Genomic DNA, 23396 nt, shown 5'->3' with positions numbered 1-23396 from the left:
TATATTTGTTTGTTGTTTTATTTTTTATACATATCTTGGCTTCGTAATCAAAATTACATTATATTCCTATAACTCTTGGCATTGCATGTCGTGGTGTAATTGCAACCTAATTTGCAGCTAATGGTGGCTATTTTATAATTGCAAATAATTGTGTGTAAATATTAGTACGATTATTGCTAACCTTGCTGCCACGGTGCATTACTCATTACTAAGTGTACATACGAGTAAGTCACTCGTAAATGATCATTGAAGTCCTCGAGCATACTGAAATCAATTGTACTCTGTACAGCGTGTAATTGTGGTGCAAATATTCAATGTAAACATGAACGTATCAATTAAGTACTATTTTGATGTTCGTGAAATTATTTGGATGCTGTGTATATTGATACAACATTAAATTGGGAAAAACCTAATGATTATTGTGCGTTTCCAAGTAATTTAGAGCAAGCAATAGTTAGTAGCTACGAGTACTTAGAGAAAATATTACTGTTTTCTTAAATCAAGATTTTTTTCATTTTATTTTTTATTCCTACAGATATAGGTATGTGTATATGTTTTTAATTCACTTTTCTGAGAAGTATTTTGCATTTCAATTATAAGAACTTTTTTTATCAGAGTCTATAAGCTTGTTTACGAACTTTTGCCGGTCAGCCGTTCTGAGAATTGAGGGTTACATGTTATCTATATAGCATTAATTATAAATTTCATCTGATACTAAAGTTGTATATAAACAAACTTGGAATAAATATTACATCAGTCAGCCTATAATATGTATAGAATCGTAACTCTGTTCGCACTGGTTGCAGTTTCATTCGGTGCTTCACTGAAAAACTGTAATCCGTTCGAAAATGTAAAAGCGACGATTTACACCGGCAGCGAAAATGACCCGCAGATAGTGACACTCACATCCAAAACTGACCTCAGCGACGCATACAAAGTGGAAATCGAAAATCAGAAGATTGACGAGCTGTGCAATGGAGCACTGGCTCATCTCAAAAAACTAGACACTCTGATGATTAAAAATAGCAATTTGAAATCAATTGCACCTGGCTCATTTGAAGGTAGCGACGAGTTGCGTGTTCTCGATCTTACCGACAATGAAATTAAACAACTACCGGCTGGTGTCTTCAATAACCTCAACATCAGACGCGTCAATTTGACGAATAATCAAATCAGCGATGTGGACAGTAGTGCATTTGACAACATGCCCAAGCTACAAACGGTGGAGTTAAGCGACAATCGTATCACCAAGTTTGATCCGGCCTGGTTCTCAAATTCACCGTTGGTATACCGCATTGTCTTGGACCGCAACCAGGTGAAATCTTTGCCCAAGGATGCGTTGAAACATCTGGCCGAGTCATCGACACGTAAACAGAAAATTCAGTTGTGGCTCAGCGAAAATCAAATTAACGACGTGCATCCTCTGGCGTTCCGCAATATCGACGAAATTGAGGCACTTTGGTTGGATCAGAATAAAATTGTTGCTCTTTCAGACACTACCTTGCAAGGTGTCAAACTGGGGAGGTTGTCTTTGAATGAAAATATGCTCACTTGCATTAGTGATATATTTCTTTCGAATCTCAGCGTAAAGGACTTGATGCTTGATATGAATCCAATGGACTGCGATTGCCTGCGTAAAATACGCAAATGGGCTGCCAGCAACAGTGTTGACATGACTGCAATCAGAAGAGGTTTGGAATGCGCCAGGGAATCAATCAATAAAGCATTTAAAGCACAGAAACAGTACTATGAAGATAAACTGGAGATTGAACGAAGATTTTAAATTTTTGAAATAAATTTTAAGTTTACGTATGTTGATTGAATTGTAAAATGATGATCGTATGCCGTTGTAACGATATTGGGGGTTTTAATGTCAAGTTTAAGTTGTCAGTGACCCAAATAATGCATCACATTGAACCTAATAAAGTTTGAAATTTCATATCTAATATGTAAATTCATTCGGTGGTAGAATTGTGTACAATTTATTTGGTTCAAAGAGAACGTTTTTTTAATTTATTAAAATTTGATTTCTCAGGTCGTTCAGGAGTACGAGCGCGCCGTAATATTCCGTCTCGGTCGTCTGCTCTCAGGCGGCGCTAAAGGTCCCGGTACGTACATAATTTTCATAACTTTCCACCTGTTTCTATTACAGTTTTTTTTTATTTGAACTAACATTTACGTTTATTAACATTTACCAATTACATACAACCTTTCAAACCTTCTTTTACTCGTATGTTAGGTTATGTTGGGGTCAATTGTGTTAAAGAATTATAAATCGTGAAGAACAGAGCCAATTTTGTTTATATGGTACGAGTTTCCCAATCTTGCCTCATTTGTTGCTGGCGACTTCGTCTACGAAGTTTTTAGTGAAAATATAATTATTTTTACATGACTTTCTTGTTTCTTGAATTGAATTCAAGAAAGAATCTATATCACCTATATCTTCCTTTATATAACACTCTAAGTCACGATTAAATCACCATTATGAAACCTTTCTACTGATATTGATTTTATTCCTGGTATTTACTTGCTTTGTCTTTGCAAACAGGCATCTTTTTCATCTTGCCATGCATTGATGCTTATGCAAGAGTCGATCTGCGTACAAGGACATATGACATTCCGCCGCAAGAGGTTAGTCATCCTGCACTGTCGCCGAAGTGTGTCCCAGTGTGTCTTAAACTTCAGGAATTCTTTTTTAATGTAGGTTCTAACAAAGGACAGTGTCACGGTGTCGGTCGACGCTGTAGTCTACTATCGAGTTTCCAATGCAACAGTATCTATCGCCAATGTAGAAAATGCACATCATTCGACTCGCTTGCTGGCGCAGACTACATTAAGGAACATCATGGGACAGCGCCCTTTGCACGAGATACTCAGCGAACGTGAGAGCATCTCGCAGCACATGAAGGCCCTACTCGACGAAGCGACTGATTCATGGGGTATCAACGTCGAACGAGTTGAAATGTGAGATAATTATATTTATTTTATATTCTGGAGTGAAACTATGCCACTCTGAACTTGCAATTGTTGTTTGCAGCAAGGATGTACGTTTGCCGGTGCAACTACAACGTGCGATGGCGGCGGAAGCCGAAGCTTCGCGTGAGGCACGTGCCAAAGTCATTGCTGCCGAGGGCGAGCAGAAGGCATCACGCGCTCTTCGCGAAGCCTCCGAGATTATAGGCGATTCTCCCGCTGCGCTTCAACTCCGCTATTTGCAGGTAAAACAAAACTAGATGTTTTTGCATGATATCGTATAGTTTTGTGGTGGCTAATTTGAGTTGAAATTGAGGTTTTGTAATCACCATGATATCAAACCGGTGATGTTCTAGTTGTTGCTTCAGTGAAGTTTGGATTTGATTCAATACATGGTGGTTACAATTGTATGAATGTGACTTTTTTATATCTGTTCGTCGCGTGCACGATAATGAAAATGCATCAAGAGTGGCATTCAATAACCAGGCATTTGCGTACAAGACAAAACTTTGCATTTGCGTGCGAGTTGAATGTTCGACTGTTTCTCTCACTGGTTAGGATTGTGAGCAAATTCGCAATCTTGTGCGATGTAAATTTGTTGCTTAGTAATCTAGCTTTGTGCTACTCGCGAGTACATACATGGCTGGCAAGCTTTATAAGGGTTTTCATTTTGTTTTCCAATGCTAAACGGTTTAACGGCCGTGTATAATACACAGAAAATGCAAACAATTTATTTTTAATCTTTGTGAAATTAAAAAAAAAACTGCGCATCATCAAAACATTTTGCGTTAGGAAAATAACACAAAATGTAATCAAAAGTGAACCAACAAATGCTTAGTTAATTTTATTCAACCATTCTCGTATGATATACAAATTTTACAACAAATATTTGCTTGGTTCAATTTAATTAATCCTGTATAAAGTTTTCTTCATTGAGCGTGAGAATGCATGTTGTAAATTAATGTAAATAATTCGCACAAACTCAGCGTGGATATCACTAACATTTACTTCTTGCCTCTTGTTTCATTAGACTCTGAACACGATATCGTCGGAGAAGAATTCGACGATTGTATTCCCGCTGCCAATTGATATACTGTCGTATTTTATTAAGGGAAAGGAGTTGAATTTCCCATGATCACTTATCAAACGTGCGGCACAAATGGGAAAGCACATTAATACTAACACAACAAACAAATATCTAGTCACATGTATTTATAATATTTACCCCAGGACACTTATTGGTATATAATTACAAGAACAACACAACTTAAATATAAAACTTGCAAGTTTGGAATGTGTGCCAATTAACATTGAACTTTAAAAAGTAATCAATCAAACCAGCACTGATACTATTCTAAGATATTTACGTATTGCGATAATTATACGTACGTTTTGTGCGAACATATGAAGCACCAAACATAACCAAACACGCATTCGTTTCATTGTCGAGATCCATTTCAGCTGCCCCTAGCGCTTGGGTGTGTTTATAATGAAATTTAATCGAGTGCAAAATTAATTGAACAGGAGACTGCAAATATGATATTATCACTATAAATTGCTGATAACGACGCTATTAAAACGAAACAAAAAGCCATCAAAACTTCTGTGGTAATCACTAAACGTACTAATTAAAGCACGAAGTTAGAAAAATATTGTAAATTTTTGTTTAAGTAGGCTTTAATTTATAATCCTAAAGTGAGGAAAAATTGACTATATTTATAACGAAATTGTGCTGAATGCAGTCACGCAGTTGTTATCCTTTGTGCGCCTCCTAAAGGAATTTGAAACATTTTTATTACATTTATTACACAACGATTAACCATATAACTTTTATTTCCACGTCAAATATTTAAATAAAAATTAAAAATTCTTTTGCACATTTAATATTTTTTCTACTTCTACTTTTAAAGTGCCAGTTTTTTCACGGTTTTAAGGCACAAAAAGTGGTACTTTAAACACAGATGACCAAGATCGTGACTAAAGTTCTTGCAGCACAAGAATATGTGAAATGCCATGCGCCGTCAGTCGGGCGTGGCCCGGCGCGGAGCACTGTATTTCTCACCTTACTTTTCCCAGTAGTGTGCGAGCTAATTTCGAAGATTTAAAATACAAAAGCTCTCAATCAATCTAGTGCCAAAAACCTCCCGTTTAGACCACTTGATAATAGACTATTATATTAGATAATTTTGACATTTACAGATAATCATTTTCAGTTAATGTCAAAAACACAAGGCATTGAAAGTTGATACAAAAATTCTCTTTGTGACAATTGCGAGAAAACGCTTCAAACAACGGAATCTAACACCACTGAGCAAAACCAAAGCGTTTTGTCGAAATTCGTTGCGAAAACCGAAAATGAAAAGCAAGAGGACGCCATAGAATAAAGGATTCACAAATGTTAAACATGTCTAGATGTTTTCAAATAACTTTTAGCATATCATGAAATCAATGCTATTCATATCGCAAATTTTGTGCGAGTGTGTACTTTCGAATTTATCGACGTAGAATAACAAACATAAAAAAACACTAAATATTCGTGTTCTAGGTTCTAGAAGGTACATTAAGAGGGCAGACACTAACTTAATTATAATAAAAATAAATTATATTCCTATTCTTAATCAAGTATTTAGATGTGGACGCAAACTTATTCTAAGGTAAATTGAATGCATAGGCAACTAGGGTCTATATATCGAAAAATATCCTACAACATTGACGCCGAAACTTATTGCGATAATTCAGAAATACCATTGTCGAGTTGGTAGCACGTCGCCTAATGCCGCCCAGAAATTAATCAACTCGAAACCCTCGAAATGTAAACCGCGCTTACTGTGGGTTGGTTAATCGCTGTCGTGCGTTATAGGAAAACTCGGCGTTTCTGTGTACCACATCGTCGCACTGTTTGCGTTTTGCCGACAGCAGCAAGTTTTCGGGGCCTTTCGGCGACGATGTGGCACCGAGGTGAGCGAAACACCGACTTTTCCATTGTGCGTCTGTGAACGATTTGTTCACCACCAACGTGTGGCGTGCACGAACCTCGACCGGCACGCCGAAAGTAATTAATGAGGTGTTGTTTTTTGCACACGTGAATTAACGAGAATACAAACGTGACGTAATTGACGTGTAATGAAAGCATATTTGCAAGTATGAAATTATGTTTACCGTATTTCAAGCTTCGATAAAACGCTATACCTATCTTAGGTTAGATTATTTGCATAAGGCCTATGCTGATTACTAGATGATTATGTTAGGGGTATAAGTCTGACCAAGCGGAAACATCTTATAGGAAACAAAACGATTTTATAGTATTGCGGTGTTTGGTTGATGTTTGGTAGATCACACAATTCTCACACACCCTCGCGCACACATACACACACGCACACAGACCTCACACACAATACTCAGTACATATGTCTACTCATTTACCATCCTCTTTTTTTATATAAATTTTGTTAGGTATATAGTATCATTACAATATAATATTAAGATTTTATGATCTCACGCAAATCATTCACAACAAGCGTGTGTAGTTTTAAGATTTGTTGCAATTTGCAATTTTTGCACACAAGATTATTACACTTATTACTTATATACATAAATAAGTATATGAATATTTATCAAGATGCAAAGACATATGTGTAACTTGGACTTTTAATCTTCAAATAAATATATCTACTGCTATCTGAAGATTTCAACCACAAACCTTCCCAAAGAAAATCTGTACTGCACAAAAATGCTGTTTTTGTATGTTGCTTTTTTGCACATATTTGTATTTAACACAGCGTCGTTGACGCTGTTTATTTTACAAACGTACTTCATTAAAGCAAATCTACCTGGCCCCATGATCTGAGCGTGACGTGTCGTTTGCCAAACTGGATCGGCTGGCACCCTCATCTTGGAAAAAGTTGGCACTGTATATATAAATCAAGCTACAAAAAGTGTACATTGAACATGCACCGCTCATTACAATTGCGCATTGTAGCATCTAACAAGTGCAAAAATGTATGCAGCAGTGCGTACTGGGTGGCTGTAGTCATAATTTAAGTTTGATACGATTTTACATACATTTAGTGTGTTTTGATTCGTGTGAATATAATAGTTTTCTCGCACTATACACCAACTAAACTATTTTTGGCCGATGTTTTAAATAAATAATAGAGTTGTAGGTTAATGTCTTTTTACCGAAGTAATCATTGTGTCATTATGTATTAATTTAATGCTTTTGTACATCGAGAATTGCCACCCACTTTTTTATCATACGCAATATGTGCTTCAGGTTTGTGCTTAAACTTCGTAATATGGCGATGTATTACCATACATCATTTGTCATTTTGTCATTCAGCTCGAAATGTTTCTTGTTTGCCTGTGCAGTGTGTGCTTGCAAACTATGCGGTCGATTAAATGCGAATAATTAAAACAAGCTAGATTAATATATAAAATGGAATATAAATTACTTACAAGTTTTGTAAGATAAAACAAATCGGGATTTATTTTTGAATAATTGAAAATTGAAGTGTGATTTAAACACGCGAATTAAATATGTACATCTAAACGTAGTGAAAGAATGATATTTTCGGTTTATGATGCTCATAAAAATTTGTTGTAAAAAAAGATGTAAATCAACTTTTTATCCGCCCTACCATTCTTTTTCGCTCTCCTGCGACTTATAATGTAAACATAAAAATGCAAATTCGAAAATAAAAATTACTTTATGCCACTTTTTGCATCTCTCATGGGACCAGGACTTGATGGTTGAAAGTGTTTATTTTTCGTCTATATTCTTATATGCCTAGCCATTAAGGTCTTCAACAGACGTGCAAAGAGTGACGTTGAATATTTTTCATAGCGTTATATTATTCTTTTGAAACAATTTCGTTGAAAAAATTCTGTATCATTTTTATATCTATCTGTATCTGTATCGACCGGTTGAAAAATTATTGTTGAGAATCCAGGAGAATAGTATTGCTTGAAGACATTGCTTAAATTGGGTGGAAGGAGGAAGGATAACAGAGTTAATTTAATTTAAATCACACATCAATTCTCACATTTCTAAATTTACTACATCTGTGCTGATAAATTCTTATTACTAACATTTTTACGCAAGTTATGCTTGTTTTAATTAATTTAGAGTATATTTACCGCCTCTTTATTTTTTACGCGACGTTTGATTGCGTGGTTTGGGTTTGAATTTTTTTTGCTCATTTGTTGACATGTGTGTCGAATGTGAATTTTCCAGACTCTAAATACGATTTCGGCGGAGAAGAATTCGACAATCGTGTTTCCTTTGCCGATCGACATGATGACATACTTCATGCAGTCGAGGGGACAGTAACAGGGCACGTACAGAAGCGCTGGAAAAGTTTAGATTTTGCACGTCGCACTCTGTAATCTACAACTAGCGACATTTTGGTACTTGGTACTCAACCAATCAAACAATTGTCCAAAGATTTAATGATAATAATACACTATACATTATTTTCGATTTACGAATTTACTGTAACTTTAAATGGCATCATATTTTGTGTTGTGGTATATTTATATATATATACACCTAGTACACTTGAGAAATGTTTATTGAATATAAATAGATTAAACCTCGATATTTTCTGATAACGCCTGGTAATTTGAGCATACAAGCTAGAGCGGTATCTATTTAATAAGTCGATTACGTCGAGCTGGTTGAAGGTGTCCTAATTTTGTGATTGCATATTGTGATATCAGTTTTACTCCAATTCTGACTCTTATGCAAATAAGCCGAATTTTTACAAAAATCTTCTGCGGATATTTTTCGCAAAGTATTGGAGATTTTTAAATCTCGCAACGAAATGGAATTCCATACGACCGCCATATGGAAAAATGATTGGGAAACAGATTAAACACCAATTTAGATACATATTAAAATTTGTAAATGAAACATGCAATGTTATTACTATAAACTAAGCGGGGTCAGTAAATATTCATTCGGGGAATAATACAAAAATGAAATATTTAAATTGTCGACATTTGAGTGGAGTTTTGCAATTATGTATGCAGTTTTAGCACTACGTTTGGAACTGGGTCACTTTTATCAAATTGGTCAAAACCTAAAAGAACTCATCATAAAAATGTGATATTTGCGACGTTGGCAGCGTTGCAAAGCACTTAATGACAACATTTACGATTTCGAACACTTTGATCGTGTGACAAAGATATATAAGTAGACTAGTAATTTAATATTGAAATGTATTGACTTCTGGGAATTAACTGGAAAATTACACAGAGTAGTTTGGTTTAATCAGTTTTAGGTATAAACTTCACCAAACACATGAATACAAAATATGCAATCATATTTCGAAAACATCACATTATTTATTATTATATTAATCACTAATAATCTTAGCACCTCGGTTTTTCAACTCTTATTTGATCTGAACTCGTATGTACAGCTTATTGCCTATGCTCGTTACAACCTATGAATGATTATGTGTAAAATAAGTTAACAAAGCAAATTCACACTAAGAATAGTTGAAATACCTATAAGAAAATCATGTTTTAATTCGTTGGCGCATGCGTTACCAAAACTTTGTTGATGTTTGTCAAAACTGAATATTTGAATAAACGTTGTAAGCTTGTGCATTTATATTTGTTCAAATATTATATTGATTTGATAAACTAATTGCATCCACCTGTCGTTGTGGTCAGCGAAGCGATAATTTATTAGCTACCATCCACCAGCGGAAGCTACGAGAATAAATCTCGTTTACGTCGATGCATATTTCAGCAGTTTACACTCTTTGGCGATAACCTTCCGGTCGATTTTATCGCTGTTGCTTTCAAAATTTATGAAGCGATTTATTGCAACACCATTCTACAATATGCACTCGAAAACGTAAAATGCATTCTAAGGGTTGCAATTACTGCGGCATTCAACCCGTATGTGAAAATTCCTACTCCTAGACGCAAATAATACAGAAAATTGAATTGAATCTAAGAAAATTAAAATTTATTTATAACTTGCCGAGGAATATTTTCGTACATATAACTTTTAATGCAATAGGTTTTATTTAAATGAATTTAATTTAAATGCAATACTTACAAAATCATAATTTTCAATTAATACTATTTAATTTAAAATCTAGTGCTAGTTACATTTCCTATGAAGATGTAGTCAAAGACAAATCGTGGCTATATATTTATTAATAATGTATGGCATGTAATTGCACCTGATGGAATAACTTCGTAAAGTATTGATTCGATTGTGACGGACTCAAGGTCTACAGAGTTTATTAAATATTACATACTTCTATCATATTGTATCGCATTACTAGAACTCAAACTTCATAAATTTATTATTAATGCAAGAAATTATGGTCAACTGTGGATAGAATAACATGAATTTGGAATTATTTTGAATTCAGAAGAGTCTAAATTACAAATATGGAGGTTTAGAATCAAAATGTTTTATAATCTATGTGTACATAAACAGAACCAAATCAATGTTTTGAAAATGTGGCTAAATGAAATGCGTATAAGTACAACAATTCAATTGCTTGCTAAACTTGTTTACAACTTTACTATGCAGAACTTTTCATACATCGAAATTTTAGGTAAAGTATAAATTGAGTGTGCGTGTGTGTCGCTTTGTTGTTTCGGTCCAATTTATTAATTATTTCAGCAAGAAAACACGTGCTTCCCAATATGAAATGTAGTAGAATGGTTAATCAAATTTATGCCATCTCAAATAATTGTTTCGAAAGAAGAATTGTGTATTTGTTTGGAATATATAAAGGTTTCAATTTAAGATTTACTGAACATGTGCCATAATCTGAACAAATGCTTTCCGACGCACACTCACAGTATACGTATTTATTTGCTTAAAGCAAATTGAATGTAATCGGAGATCTAAATAGATTCTTCATAAAGTTTAACAAGTTGGGAATTTATGTTTCAAAATATATTCCTCCTCGATCGAGCTTCGTCTAAAATTATTCTTTTTATTGAAGTACAAAGTATAACAATATACAAAATTACAACGTCAAAAACAATTAAAACACCATTTCTCTTAAATAAATCCACAAAATAAAACTGATTAACAACGTCTAAACTAGCTTTCATATTTAGCAAATGACTTTATGCCAAAGTGTTTGTACATGGTTGTTGGACGTAGTTGAGGCAGAACCCACGATTGCCCTGATCCTGTGGGGTTTCACGTGCGTCCGTGTGGAAGTACAATCGGAACGGCTTCACATTACCTTTGGGTAAATAATCAAAGACCGCAAATTATTAAATTGGCGCGCGCGCGCTAGATCGAACCGGTGCGATGAATAGTAATAGTTTTCTATAATGGTTGCAGTCTGGAATTATGGGTACTTACTTCGGACAGGCGTTGACTGGAGCGTGACGTCTGCAGCTAGCGTCCCACCGCATACCCGATCGACGGTGGCAGACGCCCCGGTTACTGGCCGGCCCACATTCATTACCATTGGAATAATAAGGTAATCGTTCTGACAGAAGTTACCAGTTCCCGTACTGCCTACCATTGCAGGCACGGCGTTGTTATTTGCAGTGTTTCCGCTCAATGTGAACGATACCGAACGATTATTAACTGAAACGTAATTAAGAAACAGTAGTTTCAAGTTGGATAGAATGGCGTACCAGCAAAACATCTAAAACATCTAGTGGTGTGTGTGAGTTATCGGTATTGTCATGGATAGACTCCGTGACTAACGCCCGTGACTAAAGTACTTTAGGCCCGTGCTTTAAAGGTGGCAGTAGAAAAAATATTAGTATTAAATCACTAGGATTATATCTATATTTTTTCTTTTTCTTTCAAACTGTATTCGTGTCGTTGCATATCGCTTCTGTAGAGAAACTGTTGCGAAAGTGCAATGTCACACCATGCGCAATGCGACAATACAACGACGCCCTGCAAACACGATGTGTACATCACACGCAGACTAATTTCATTAGCAGTGCATCTTGTTTAAAATAATTGGATGCATCATGCGCACAGAATTAATAGCGAGCGCACAATATCGTAGCAACACGGGGTGACTGAGTGCATCATCAAAATAAAGTAAAATTAAATTACTTTGTACCGACCTGTGTCTGGGCATTGCGTGTACTGTACGCCGCAGAAATTCTTCTCGGTGCGAACGCAGATACTGTAGTCCTGATTGGACAAGTGCAACCCGCTTGTCGGTTCGTAATTAAAGGACATTATCTGGCCTGCAACTCCTGTGAAATACTGCAGGCACCCGTCTTCGGCTGGAAAGTAGAAAACTTATATACTCGTATATACACATAAATAGATTTCAAAGAAATAAAATATAGAAATTAAAATTTTATATCTTCATTGGCATCGTATTATTATACTAAATATTCCGTCGGACAGGGATAAATATTCTTAATGGAAGATTTTTTAATTAAAGCCTTGAATCACTGGACAGAAAATAGGCTAGGGAAATTATTTTCGTTTAAGTCCCAAAGCGTATTTCAAACACATTTATATACACGTTGTAATGAATTTCTCTCTTTCTCGTTCTGCACCAGTTTCTTGCAACGCGCGGTGAAACCGGCTAAAAGAAAATCGAAGACGAATGAGCACTGGTTAGGGCTGAATGGATGCTTGAGGACGCTTAAAACTTTTATTAAAATGGGCACAACATCAATCCTTTAAAATTGTTAAAGTCGGTGTTTAGGAAGCGCTATGAGAACATCAGAATTAAATCATTTATATGCTACGTTAACCCAGTCAATTTTGCGTTTCAAATTTAAAAAAAGCAAAGAATAATGCTTTGTCTTAGATAGGAAGGTAATATTCTTTGAGATTGATATTGATGAAGGTGTTAATATAAAAAACACCTTACGTAAATGCCTCGCAGACGTAAACAAAAGTGATGAAGCGAAGGATATATAAACGCAAGATTCTAGATCAGTGATTTTAAATAGATGCATCCCATGAACGCGTAAAGTGTTTGTAGAGCGAGGGTTTCGCACAGCTGTGATACAACAACGAGGACGAAACTTCCCCAGAAGCGAAAAACCGCAGCGGTAACCGTAGCACCACTAATGCAAACATGCCAACTTGAGGCGTTATATATGTGTATACAATGATATTGATTATCAATTAGGCTTTTAAAGTTTATATAAAACGGAGATAAACATTTATAATAATAAATTTAATACATAACGCAATGCATTTATTTCTGAAATGTTTGATGTTTTGCTTGGATTCTGAATTTTTATCATAGAGAATCAAATCTGAAATTTAATAAGTAAATTAAAGCAAAAGAAACGGAATTTATAATTGAGTGTTAATTAACTCAAACGTTTGCCATTAATTTAATTAACCCGCATAGAAAGTACATTTGCAATCAAGCTCAGAAGATAGGATTTAGTTAAAATTTTGTTTAAGACATAAGATGTAACTGTACTTATTCAACTGGAAATAAATATGGGGTATTTTATATACAAAGACAACGAATTCTGGACTGCTACCTGATTGAATGCTTTGGTACAAGTATTAAGGTATCAAATGTTCATCTATACTTCAGTTTATGGTTAGTGTTTAATACAGTCATCTTTTTGTTATGATCTGCTATTTGTTATTGTTCTTACAATAAATAATATAATTTTTTATGAAAATACCTTTAACTGGCGAGTTGCATGGAATCTGTGTGACACGTATTTTCCAGCTGCGTCGATATGACGGGCCGCTCGTTATAACTGACAGCGTAATTGGATTTGAGGCACCTGATCCAGCATCGATATACACTGCAAAGTCATGCAAAATGTAAGTATGTATTTATGCATCGCATTTCAAATTTAAATTTTTACTCATTCGATAAAAATCTTACTGTGGTTGCCGGAGTTCAATCCGCAAATGGGCGGCACGGGGCTACTTCCGGAGACGATAAATTGGTCGTTGTTGCAAATATTATTTTGTATTTCCGGGCCCATTATTTGAAACTGATCGAAATCCAGTCTGTAAAATTAAGATGCTCTTCGAATTAGAATTCTAGCCAAAATCAATTACTACCGTTATATTAAGGAAGTACATTATAAGTTTTCTATTTTCTTTCTTTGCTTTTTGTAATAAATAATGCACTACATTAAGGTCTAGTAAGGTAAACTAAACTAAAACTTTCTTAATTTATTTTATCGACTCGCTTGACTTTGGAGGATGCATTATTGCCAGCATCTTCTTGGGGGAATTGAAGCTTCCCTTCGCATCCTACAAAGTTTAACTTTACACGTTCACCTGTACTGACAGACGTTGAGGTTCATCTTCATCAGCGTGATCTGACAAGAGCCGGTTCCATCGTAGATAGTTGGATAACCACTGTGCACGAAGTAAGTACCATTCTCACGAACCGTCATTCCACATGTGGCGAGAACTAGAATAACACATCGACCCGCAATTTCGATAAGAGGGCTTAAGAGTTATGATTATATATACAAAACTATTTGACTATGAGCCTAAATATCTTCTAATAATATAATTATAATTATAATTATTAGATATTATAGTTATAACATTATCATTAATTCCAGATTGCTAGAAAGCACTCACACACGCAGCACATTCCGTAGCCACCAGCACAAGGTCCACTGGATGATCCACCTCTTTGTTGACATTGCTGCGCAGTCAAACAAGTACCATTATCGCCTGTCGCGCCCATGCACTCCTGGTTGCTAAACTGGACGAATGTAAATAACGATAGGACTTGAAACAGATAAAACATTTATTTTCATTTATTTTTAGTACCACTGAAATAATCCGGACTTACACCGACTTTGTCGATTGTTAAATGAATAATTATCTTGTTGTAATATCGGTGCACGTACTCGTCTTGGAGACCCCGTGGATGTTGGTACGATTCTGTTAATATTATTGTAATGCCCGGAATTCCAAAGAGGTAGAAATGGAGTGCCTTGCAAATTGCGAAGACGCGTGGCCTGACTGCCATAAATCTCACGTGGGAAATTTGTCAACATCAGCAGGATTGTACACCTCAACAAAGTGTGAATGTGTTGCACTTTTAACATGATTATAAATTAGTTCGCCAACTCTGACGCACAACTTTTGCCGCGCTGACTGTTCACAAAAAGTGTATGAAAACTTTGGTACGCTGATGCACTTGCAATCTTCTTGCCCGGCGACAAAATTTCTTACCGACAGCACAACACTATTTTTTTGCCATTGCTATAAAACTTATACAGAACTTGATCATGGTGACATTAAAGTGAGATCCCATTCGTGTCATCCTCGCTATATATAACTTTTACCACCAAACCTTTTTACGGCTGGTGCTACGAAGCTTGTAATTGTTCAAACTTTTACTCTCCGTGCTATATACTTAGTACGCTACACTAGCCGAGTTTTAACGCTTCGCGTGCTTCGTTGTATTCAATTGTTGATTAAAAAAACTACATCAAGAAAGGTTGAAAGGGAAAGAATTGTGAAACAATAATATTTTTTTTCGAGTCATGCAATCATTGGAAAATGTTGCTGAAGACGCTAGGTAAACTCCAAAAGACTTGCAACAAATGTAACTTAGAGAAAAGTAAACCACAATTTGAAATATCCTTGCGGGCGACACAGAATATATGAGTATTAATTCATGAAAATCCGATCAATTTATGTGCACTTCAGATAAGTTTGCATCGGGATGCATACCTGTGTGCGGACTAGTTTACGGATTGACAATAAAATAAAGTAATTGAAATTGGAAATGTGAATAGGTAGACATAAAATAGAGTATTGAAAGAACTTATACTCTAAAAGACCCTGGACAACCAGGTTCATATTACTTATGTCTACAATTATTTGCAACGGAACGCTTTGAACTCCCAAACAGTTTTAAAGCTTCATGAATAATGATCTTCTTGAACATTAATATCATACAAGTTGGGTTTTTCACCATTTTCCTAACTTTGTATTATACTAATCATTTGTATTGTAATAGTCATATACGAATAGTATAATTTTACGGACTTGCTATTTTAGCTTTCCATAGTTCTATTTTTTAACCGCAGGTGTCATAAAAGATCATTTATATCGCATTTATAGAAACATAATTCATTTAATTCACGACAAGAACACGTCAAGTGAAAGTGCGGTGTTTAAATAGCTTGAAATTAAATAAACCTCGTCCTATGTCGTTGATTCTTTTACATTGCCATACGTGTAAAATGTTAGTCTTATCGACGTTCGGTAGAAGCGTGACTAAATACTTCGACATATTTTGATTATCTAGAGCCACAGTCATCGAGTCGAATCAGAACAAAATTGTGGAAACGCGTAGGATATCGTACACACAGGTATTTGCACGTTGCGCAAGAAATCTGTCACTCTTCAGTTTCTTAAGTCACAATTGGATTAATTTTCACTTTCTGCGAGAAGAAGACAAAGAGAAGAAAACGAAAATAAATCACACTTATTCAGAACATGAACAAACTTCTTGTGTTGGCAAGTAACAATATATCAACAACAATATGTCGTTTTGTCTTTAAAGCTGTTTTAGCGTTTATGATGGCAGTATTGCACATTAGGTGTCTAGATATGTTTTACTTTTCAAACCTTGCTTGTGTAAACTGCGTTGGAGCATTGTTGATTGTTTGCCAAAGATTATCACGATTATCGCTCACATTCACATTCAAAGTCAGAAATTATCTTATTCACGGCATGGTGTTTTCGACTTTTCTTTTGAATTAAAGAACTGTTTAGCTCAGCTTGCCAAGTTTCAACAAATACTGACGCAATTTGTTCCAAAGAATAGGGAAATTTTAATGCGGTATTTTATTTCCTACTTCCGCATTGAAGTACAAGTTATACAACCGTCTTCTGTTTTGTGCAGGTACGTTCCGCCATGAAGAAATCAGTATAACGTGTGTATATAATGTGTGGATGGATTAGGGCCCATAACCTAAACCTGAACCTTAGTAGGTACAAAAGTAGGTACTTGCTCTACAATTCTACAGACTGGGGGATGCCGAGCGCATTAAATTTTTGGAAAAGATCCCCAATGCATTAAGGTAATAGAAAAATTATAAATGTTTGGCTACGGCGCAACTGAATTTACAATGCGTTATAAATGTTTTAGATTAACTGAGGATGCGGCGGAGAGCTTCAGTGATCCTCGATGTTTGCATTAATCTTGTGGAAATTTCGATATCGCTAATTGTGATGCAAACGATTTGAAGATTCTATTCATTAGTGCAATAAACACACCGCCAGATGTCTTATATCTCTCAGAAACTGCGAAGACTGACGTGGACTTGCAGAACTTCCTAAGCTGACACTGACGAATCTGACATTGATAGACTGTTAACACATATCTTCATAACCTTAATGGTATACAGTTGAGTCCTCCATTCCGTTAAGTATTCAGATCACTGATTGTTATTTAAAAATTACAAAATCCTTGTCGGAGAGTCAGCAATGAAGATAGCAAGGCCGGTGTTGAACAAATATCAGGCAAGTATATATCAACACTAAGTAATCTTATAGGAAGTTTGTGACACTGTACATAAATGACCTACCCATTTAATTTATAATTAATATGCCATCGAGGAGTGGCAAATTGCAAACTAATCTAAGAAGCTGAGCTAATGTTCCCTTCCGTGCTCTATTTCAGTTTTTGTTGAAATCGCACTTTTGCGGTCTGCCAGGAAGAGGAACAAACATCAAATTGGCTGTGGGGGATTCTTTGCGACGTTTATACAACCTGTCTCAATTAAGTTACAGCTAAATAAGTTCTCTTGAAGGGGAACTATTTATTGACCCAGATGGCTAACAAATATTTACTAATATTCACATTCCTAATACATTTCTTCAGTTGACTAGTTAACTCAGAAGAGCACACAATGCAGATAACACCAATGTTAGGAGCACGAATTTCTAAAACTTAGGGCAATGCTGGCGTTGTACCTGGTCTCACCCACTACAACCCAGGCAGATTGCGAAAATTCACCTACCACATTGAAAGGCACACCGGCTCATTCTGTCGATTGCCTGCAACGATATGCGCTCAATTTTATGGGCTATGCTTTTCTCGTGAAGTACGTAAAAATAGCCTCATTCGAATATGCCGTCATGGTTTCCCAATTTATCTCGAAAACAACAACCAGAACCAGAAGACTCCGGAGGCTGGCTTAATATTTTAACTCCATTCTATTTTATAAATGGATTTTAACTGAGAGGGTTTTAGTTTATTTGCACTAGTTTATTGATGAATCAACAATTGTTTCGCCGGTGAGGGCATCGTCAGGATTATCAAAGAAATTTTGTAGGTTGCAAATATTTTTTAATTGTTTTTGCCAGCCGAAAACATTTTATACATAGTATCTGAACTCCGAAGTTAGGGTCACTGACGATGCCCTCACCGGCGAAACAATTGTCGATTCATCAATAAACTCAGTGCAAATAGACTAAAACTCTCTCAGTTAAAATCCATTTATAAGTTAAAAATGTTGCACAATATTATCACCACAACCCAAGTATTCTATTCTATTTCTTTTACTCCGATCTATTCAACTTAATACAACCAATCTCGTTTGTTTCCGACTACGTTCTTCACCTTTCAATCCTATTAACTTCCAGCAACACTCTAAGACTGCCTGCTTTGTTTTTAATATCTGCCTGACTCCCGGCTACTTGACTTTAAATCTGCCTGCGTTAGCGGCAGATTCATACCAGCCCCCTGTCACTTAAATGGGAGAAAGGCTCGCAAGGGTTAGCGTGTGTGTCGCATAATTTTAGTACATATGGCTAAACTACGCAACTATATTGCCACCGTTGCAACTATACTTCTCTGTAAATATACACTCTCTGCAAATAGCGACAACATTGAGTCGTTTTCTGTAACACGGAGTTGAAGGGGGCTGGTTTTAACTCTCGTTCTCTTCTTTGTTTTAGCAATCGCTTTCGAGTTCCGATCGCAGTCATGAGCTAAAATTGAATGCGAATTTGATTCGCTTCGTCGGTCGACTTCCGATTTAAAATAAAATATATAATGCCCTTGTCGAAGTGTTGCAACGCATAAAATACTGGTAAGGTATCATTACTTGCTTCTTTTATACACTCGTGTTCGTGCTGCATACATCATCTTTTTAATCATTTCGCACGAACGGGGCGGCGCACAAACTTTAGCGGGGCATCTAGAGATGTAGAATTAAATTCCCCGTCTGTTGCAGGAATTCGATCTGCAACCCACGAAAATTTGCATAAAAAGGTGATTTACCGCTTTGTCACCTTTTTTCAAGAAATATTTGTCTTTTTACGGGTTTGTACGCGATTTTGGCGGCTCAGCAAGTTCAGCGTGGCATCGAAAGATGCGGAATTAAATTCTCCGTCGGGTTGTATTTGTTTGCGGTAGAAGTGACTTGATTCCGGCCACCGTATATTTTATTAACTAAAATAATATAGGTATTTACTTTCAAGAGTAGATTACTAAAGAAGTAAAATTTGAATGTTTTTATGCTTTTTTGTAGTTTTGGAAGAGTTTTGATTCAATTTTATAGAAAATATGTGATTTTATATAATATAAACTTTCATTGACTATTTATGCAGTCTATAATGTTTATTTATTGCTAAATTGATGAATATTTGCATTAATATTGCAAAATTTAATTCATTTATTTTGAATTAATACATTTTAGCGACATCTACATTTGAAGCTTTAAGTTATATGTAAAAATCGCTATTCGTTTAGATAGGGTGGTGCATGCGCAGTTGCGTGTGCGTGTGACACACGGCACTGCCATTTAAGTGCGTCACCATACACTGACACACATAGCCAATCACTCACTGCCTCATATGCACGCCACACTTTTTGATACACTTTGTATATTCTTGAGGTACTCAAAAGAAACCTCAGATGGCGCAATAATGCATGTTTTCGCTAAAAATATTCCTGCGAGTGAAAGTCGGCGTGCCCAGTTGTTGTGTAGCCGGCACGCAACTCTTACTTCGTGCGATGAGTACTAATACTTAAATGGATATTCATGTTTCGTGTTGTAAATTCGTTATATCGCGTTATATTTGCTGGAATTTAGTGTTAATTGACGGGTTTTAGTCGCTAAATATTTATCGCGTGTGTCTTCGGAATTCAATGTTTTGGGTGTTTAATACAGTTTCGCATGTATCTGGGATCGGTTGCCGTCGGACGCCAGTCGGCCATGTTGTGTGATTGTAAATAATATTTTGGAGTTGTGCGAACCACTTTTGTCTTCAGCAGAACACGACGTTCATAGTTCATAGTATCTATTTTTGCATTTTACAGTTTTCCTGCAATTAGAGAATGAATATCTTAAACTTCTTTTTGCGGAAATTTCAGTGAAACATTTTATCATAGTAAAATTTTAATCTAGGACTCATAGCTTTTCCCTAATTTTACTAAATGTAAACTTACATTCCCCTTGCCCATTTTTTCTTATGAATTAAAATTTTACTTTTTTGATTTCTAATTTAACTATGTTATTTTTTTGCTCGCTTTTGATGTTTATATTTCAAATTACAAGAATGCTGCGGTTTTATTTTCGGTTATTGTGTGACGTTGTCGGTTGCTAGATCAATCGGATACATAGTACTGCCATGTTGTTTCTCATCCTTAGGAGGTCCCGTTGGGCTTGAGTAAGTATCTTTTATCTCACCATTTCGATACTCCGCACAGAATGTTTGTTTTTCTCCTATATTCACACATATTATTATATTATATCATAGAGTATAAATGCAAGCAATATTGCGATTTGATAAAATGTGTTTTGAATTTAAACCTGCCGTTACTAGATAGTTGGTTAGATGGCACTTCGATGCACGTTTTCGCGTTAAATATTGCTTGTCGGTGTAGTGAGTGCACACCGTGCCCGTGTGCGATCACGCGATTTTGCACAAGAGATAAGTTTGTTTATTTGCAGATATCGAATCTTTATTTCTTGGAATAAAATCACATTTTGCTGTTTATATTGGCATCGTAAACTTAAGCAAATATTCCTTAGGATATGAAGAATCTTATTATAAAAGTCATCATCAGCAAATCATTTTTATCATCAGCATATCACTTAAGCAGATATCACTTAAATATTTGATGTAAAATTTGGTACTCTGTCAGCATAAGAAATCATAGCTAGTAGATAGGTAGTATGTCTTATAGAAGTAGTATAGTAATATTGTATAGGATATAGAAGTAGTAGTATAGCAATAGCAGTAATATAGCAATAATACACTAGTAGTATAGGAGTAGTAGTCTGGTGATATCTTTATAGGACTTTGGTTTTTAATAAATAAATTTTACAGGTAATTTTTAAAGCAAAACTATTGTTTTTTAAAAACAAGTGACGTCAATGCGACGTGTGGAATGTGATAATTTCTCATCTCACTCACTTTTATTTACGGACAAAGCACCAAATGCGGTGATATTTATTTTAATCTTGTATAATATGGATTTGAAAACTATGCCACATGTAAACGTTTAAGTCTTTTCACTTAACTTTTAACATTCTAGATTTAAAGCGAATGATTTACGTGACTCTAATTAATATAAAAATTGTAGATTGTAAATTGCAGTGGAATCCCGATAATCCGACATGGTCGGATTACAAGGTACTCTTTTGTAAAAAAATTCCGGGGTCTTAGGCAGTCCTCTATAATCCGACAAATTCGCTCATCCGACACTGCCCTGTAAAGTGATTGTTGGATTACCGGGATTCCACTGTAATAAAATTAATAAATGACTTTTAAGATAACAAAACATATTGCAGAAGTAGTGAAAGAAGATAATTGCGACAAGTTTTGAGTTATTTAGTTAATGTTTACGTTTGATTTTATTGAATTTGGTTTGTATACACATAAATTCAAGACTTGTTTTCGTTTTTTGTAGTGCGTGTTATCAGTGTTTGGGTTTGTGTGTTGCCGCGCAATGTTACCTGAGGCAAACGGTATACTGCATGCTGCTGACATCAACGGCGACATTTGGCAAATAGTTTTATTCTTGCCGTCGGACGGTGTGGTCGGCTTTACCTTTGTTCTTAATTATTTAATTCAGTGATTCTCGCCGTATTCGATCAATACTTAATGGTATTTGGAGTGAATTAACCATTGAATCAATTCGAAGATGGAATTATTTATTATAAAATGTGAATTTAATGTTTTGTGTACTGTTTCCATGTGCTAACTCCAATTTGGAATATACATATATTCAACTAGATATTCAGCTACACATATTGCCGTGCAAGGGGCTTGCCAAGTAAGTTTTCATATTGTCGAGAACATGTGTATTGTCTTCCTGCGATGAATTAAACATTATGAACTGTCATTTACCGCGATATTGTAAAATAAAAGCGATAGAAAAGAATGAATTGCAAATTCTTAATATACGGGAAATTTTTTATTAGATACCATACGACTACAAAAATCGGGAAAATAAAACTAGTGAAAATTCGAAATATTTGGAATCTGCTTCAGTAATTGTTTTGAGTTGCGTGCAGCCAACAAGCAAAATGAAACCACCTATCTCCAGGGTCGCGTTCAGCAAGCATTTCGCAAACTGATGGTGACCGCGTGTTGTCGCCGTAGACTGGGCACATTGTAGTGTTATATCGGACGCCGGGTAAATCGCGCGTGTTCATCACAATTAGTTCTGTTTCGTCTGATCATAATTAGATATATCGGTTTATTTTACAATTTAAGTAAAATTAATCAGGAAATTGTCGTCTCCAACACGGATTGTGTCACAAGTTTTCTCCAACAAAACAAACCAGTTGTTTTCTTTTTGAAACGCCCTGTAAATTAGTTTTTTTGATTGTCGAGTGAAAACGAACAAGGTCAATAGTGAGTTTTTTGTTTGCACTTTAAATTGTAACACCCTGTATATTTGTTTCCATTTTCACTCACCTAGAAAATTGGCTATTTACTATTTTTATTATACCGGTAGAACTTTATGAAGTAGTACTTGCTGGCATGTGCGCGGCTAAGCAGGTCGTAAGTCCTGTTTCAATATGGCAACATGAATTTTGTTGACTTGTAAAATCTGAACTTGTATTCTATTGTTAATAAAGAAGTAGTATGATATATTTACTTCTTTGATTTGTATACCCCTTCTTTCATTTCAGGCACAGGTCTCTAGGAGAGTTCCCTCTCTCAGGGGATGATCCCCACTATAAAAATTGTTTAGGTATCCTGTGTGATTTGTGTGCTCCTTCTTTCATTTCAGCTACAGGTCAGAACTTGTAAGAATATTTTTAAGTGTCGCCTCTCTTGAGGCGACTTAAAACTTAGAAATATTTGAACAAGACCTTATAAGGAGTTCCCTCTCTCTGGGGGTGATCCCCCACCATAAAAATTGTTGATATGCCTGAGAATCCTGGGGATGAAGCGCAGAGACATCGTAGCTGTAGGATGGGCCGGGAGCAATGGACGCACCGAAGCAGTGGGCGCTCTGATC

General features: G+C 35.7%; 3 protein-coding genes and 2 long non-coding RNA genes across 10 annotated transcripts in view; 4 read left to right on the top strand and 1 right to left on the bottom strand.

Annotated features, from left to right (window-relative positions):
- The window catches only part of LOC135794876 (band 7 protein AGAP004871), a 31135-nt gene extending 22565 nt beyond the window's left edge, over positions 1-8570 (top strand). For 5 of the 6 annotated variants that reach the window (XM_065306348.1, XM_065306347.1, XM_065306346.1 and 2 more), the window contains 5 exons: positions 2036-2108; positions 2549-2631; positions 2705-2964; positions 3038-3218; positions 4004-6651. In XM_065306348.1, the coding sequence (XP_065162420.1) occupies positions 2036-2108; positions 2549-2631; positions 2705-2964; positions 3038-3218; positions 4004-4108 (702 nt within the window). In that variant the 3' untranslated portion in view covers positions 4109-6651. Of the gene's footprint in view, positions 1-2035; positions 2109-2548; positions 2632-2704; positions 2965-3037; positions 3219-4003; positions 6652-8206 lie in introns of those variants that run through there. The other variant, XM_065306350.1, reaches the window with a different exon arrangement.
- On the top strand, positions 742-1946 carry LOC135794875 (leucine-rich repeat-containing protein 70-like). Its single transcript, XM_065306345.1, has one exon. It carries the CDS (start codon positions 770-772, stop codon positions 1781-1783), a length of 1014 nt encoding a protein of 337 aa, XP_065162417.1. The 5' UTR covers positions 742-769; the 3' UTR covers positions 1784-1946.
- A 2353-nt stretch (positions 8571-10923) lies between the features above and the next one.
- On the bottom strand, positions 10924-15000 carry LOC135794873 (uncharacterized). Its single transcript, XM_065306343.1, has 8 exons — positions 14742-15000; positions 14525-14677; positions 14213-14348; positions 13809-13936; positions 13600-13725; positions 12052-12216; positions 11324-11554; positions 10924-11201 (listed from the first exon to the last, which is right to left on the bottom strand). The coding sequence occupies exons 1-8, from the start codon at positions 14998-15000 to the stop codon at positions 11080-11082; spliced, it is 1320 nt and encodes a 439-aa protein (XP_065162415.1). The 3' UTR covers positions 10924-11079.
- Positions 14167-14857, top strand: LOC135794877 (uncharacterized). The gene is made up of 3 exons (XR_010548974.1): positions 14167-14304; positions 14506-14661; positions 14717-14857. It is a non-coding gene; the product is annotated as an uncharacterized lncRNA (long non-coding RNA).
- A 2054-nt stretch (positions 15001-17054) lies between the features above and the next one.
- Positions 17055-19516, top strand: LOC135794243 (uncharacterized). Its single transcript, XR_010548842.1, has 3 exons — positions 17055-17431; positions 18872-19005; positions 19150-19516. It is a non-coding gene; the product is annotated as an uncharacterized lncRNA (long non-coding RNA).
- The last annotated feature ends 3880 nt before the right edge of the window (positions 19517-23396 follow it).

Source organism: Atheta coriaria, unplaced genomic scaffold, assembly GCF_025399875.1.
Source record: "Atheta coriaria isolate IRGN ID8LTWV9N9 unplaced genomic scaffold, Caltech_Dcor_3.1 hic_scaffold_6_pilon, whole genome shotgun sequence".
NCBI classification, from domain to species: Eukaryota; Metazoa; Arthropoda; class Insecta; order Coleoptera; family Staphylinidae; genus Dalotia; species Dalotia coriaria.
The sequence above is the reverse complement of the archived record's forward strand: the minus strand, read 5'-3'. Positions and strand labels throughout refer to the sequence as shown.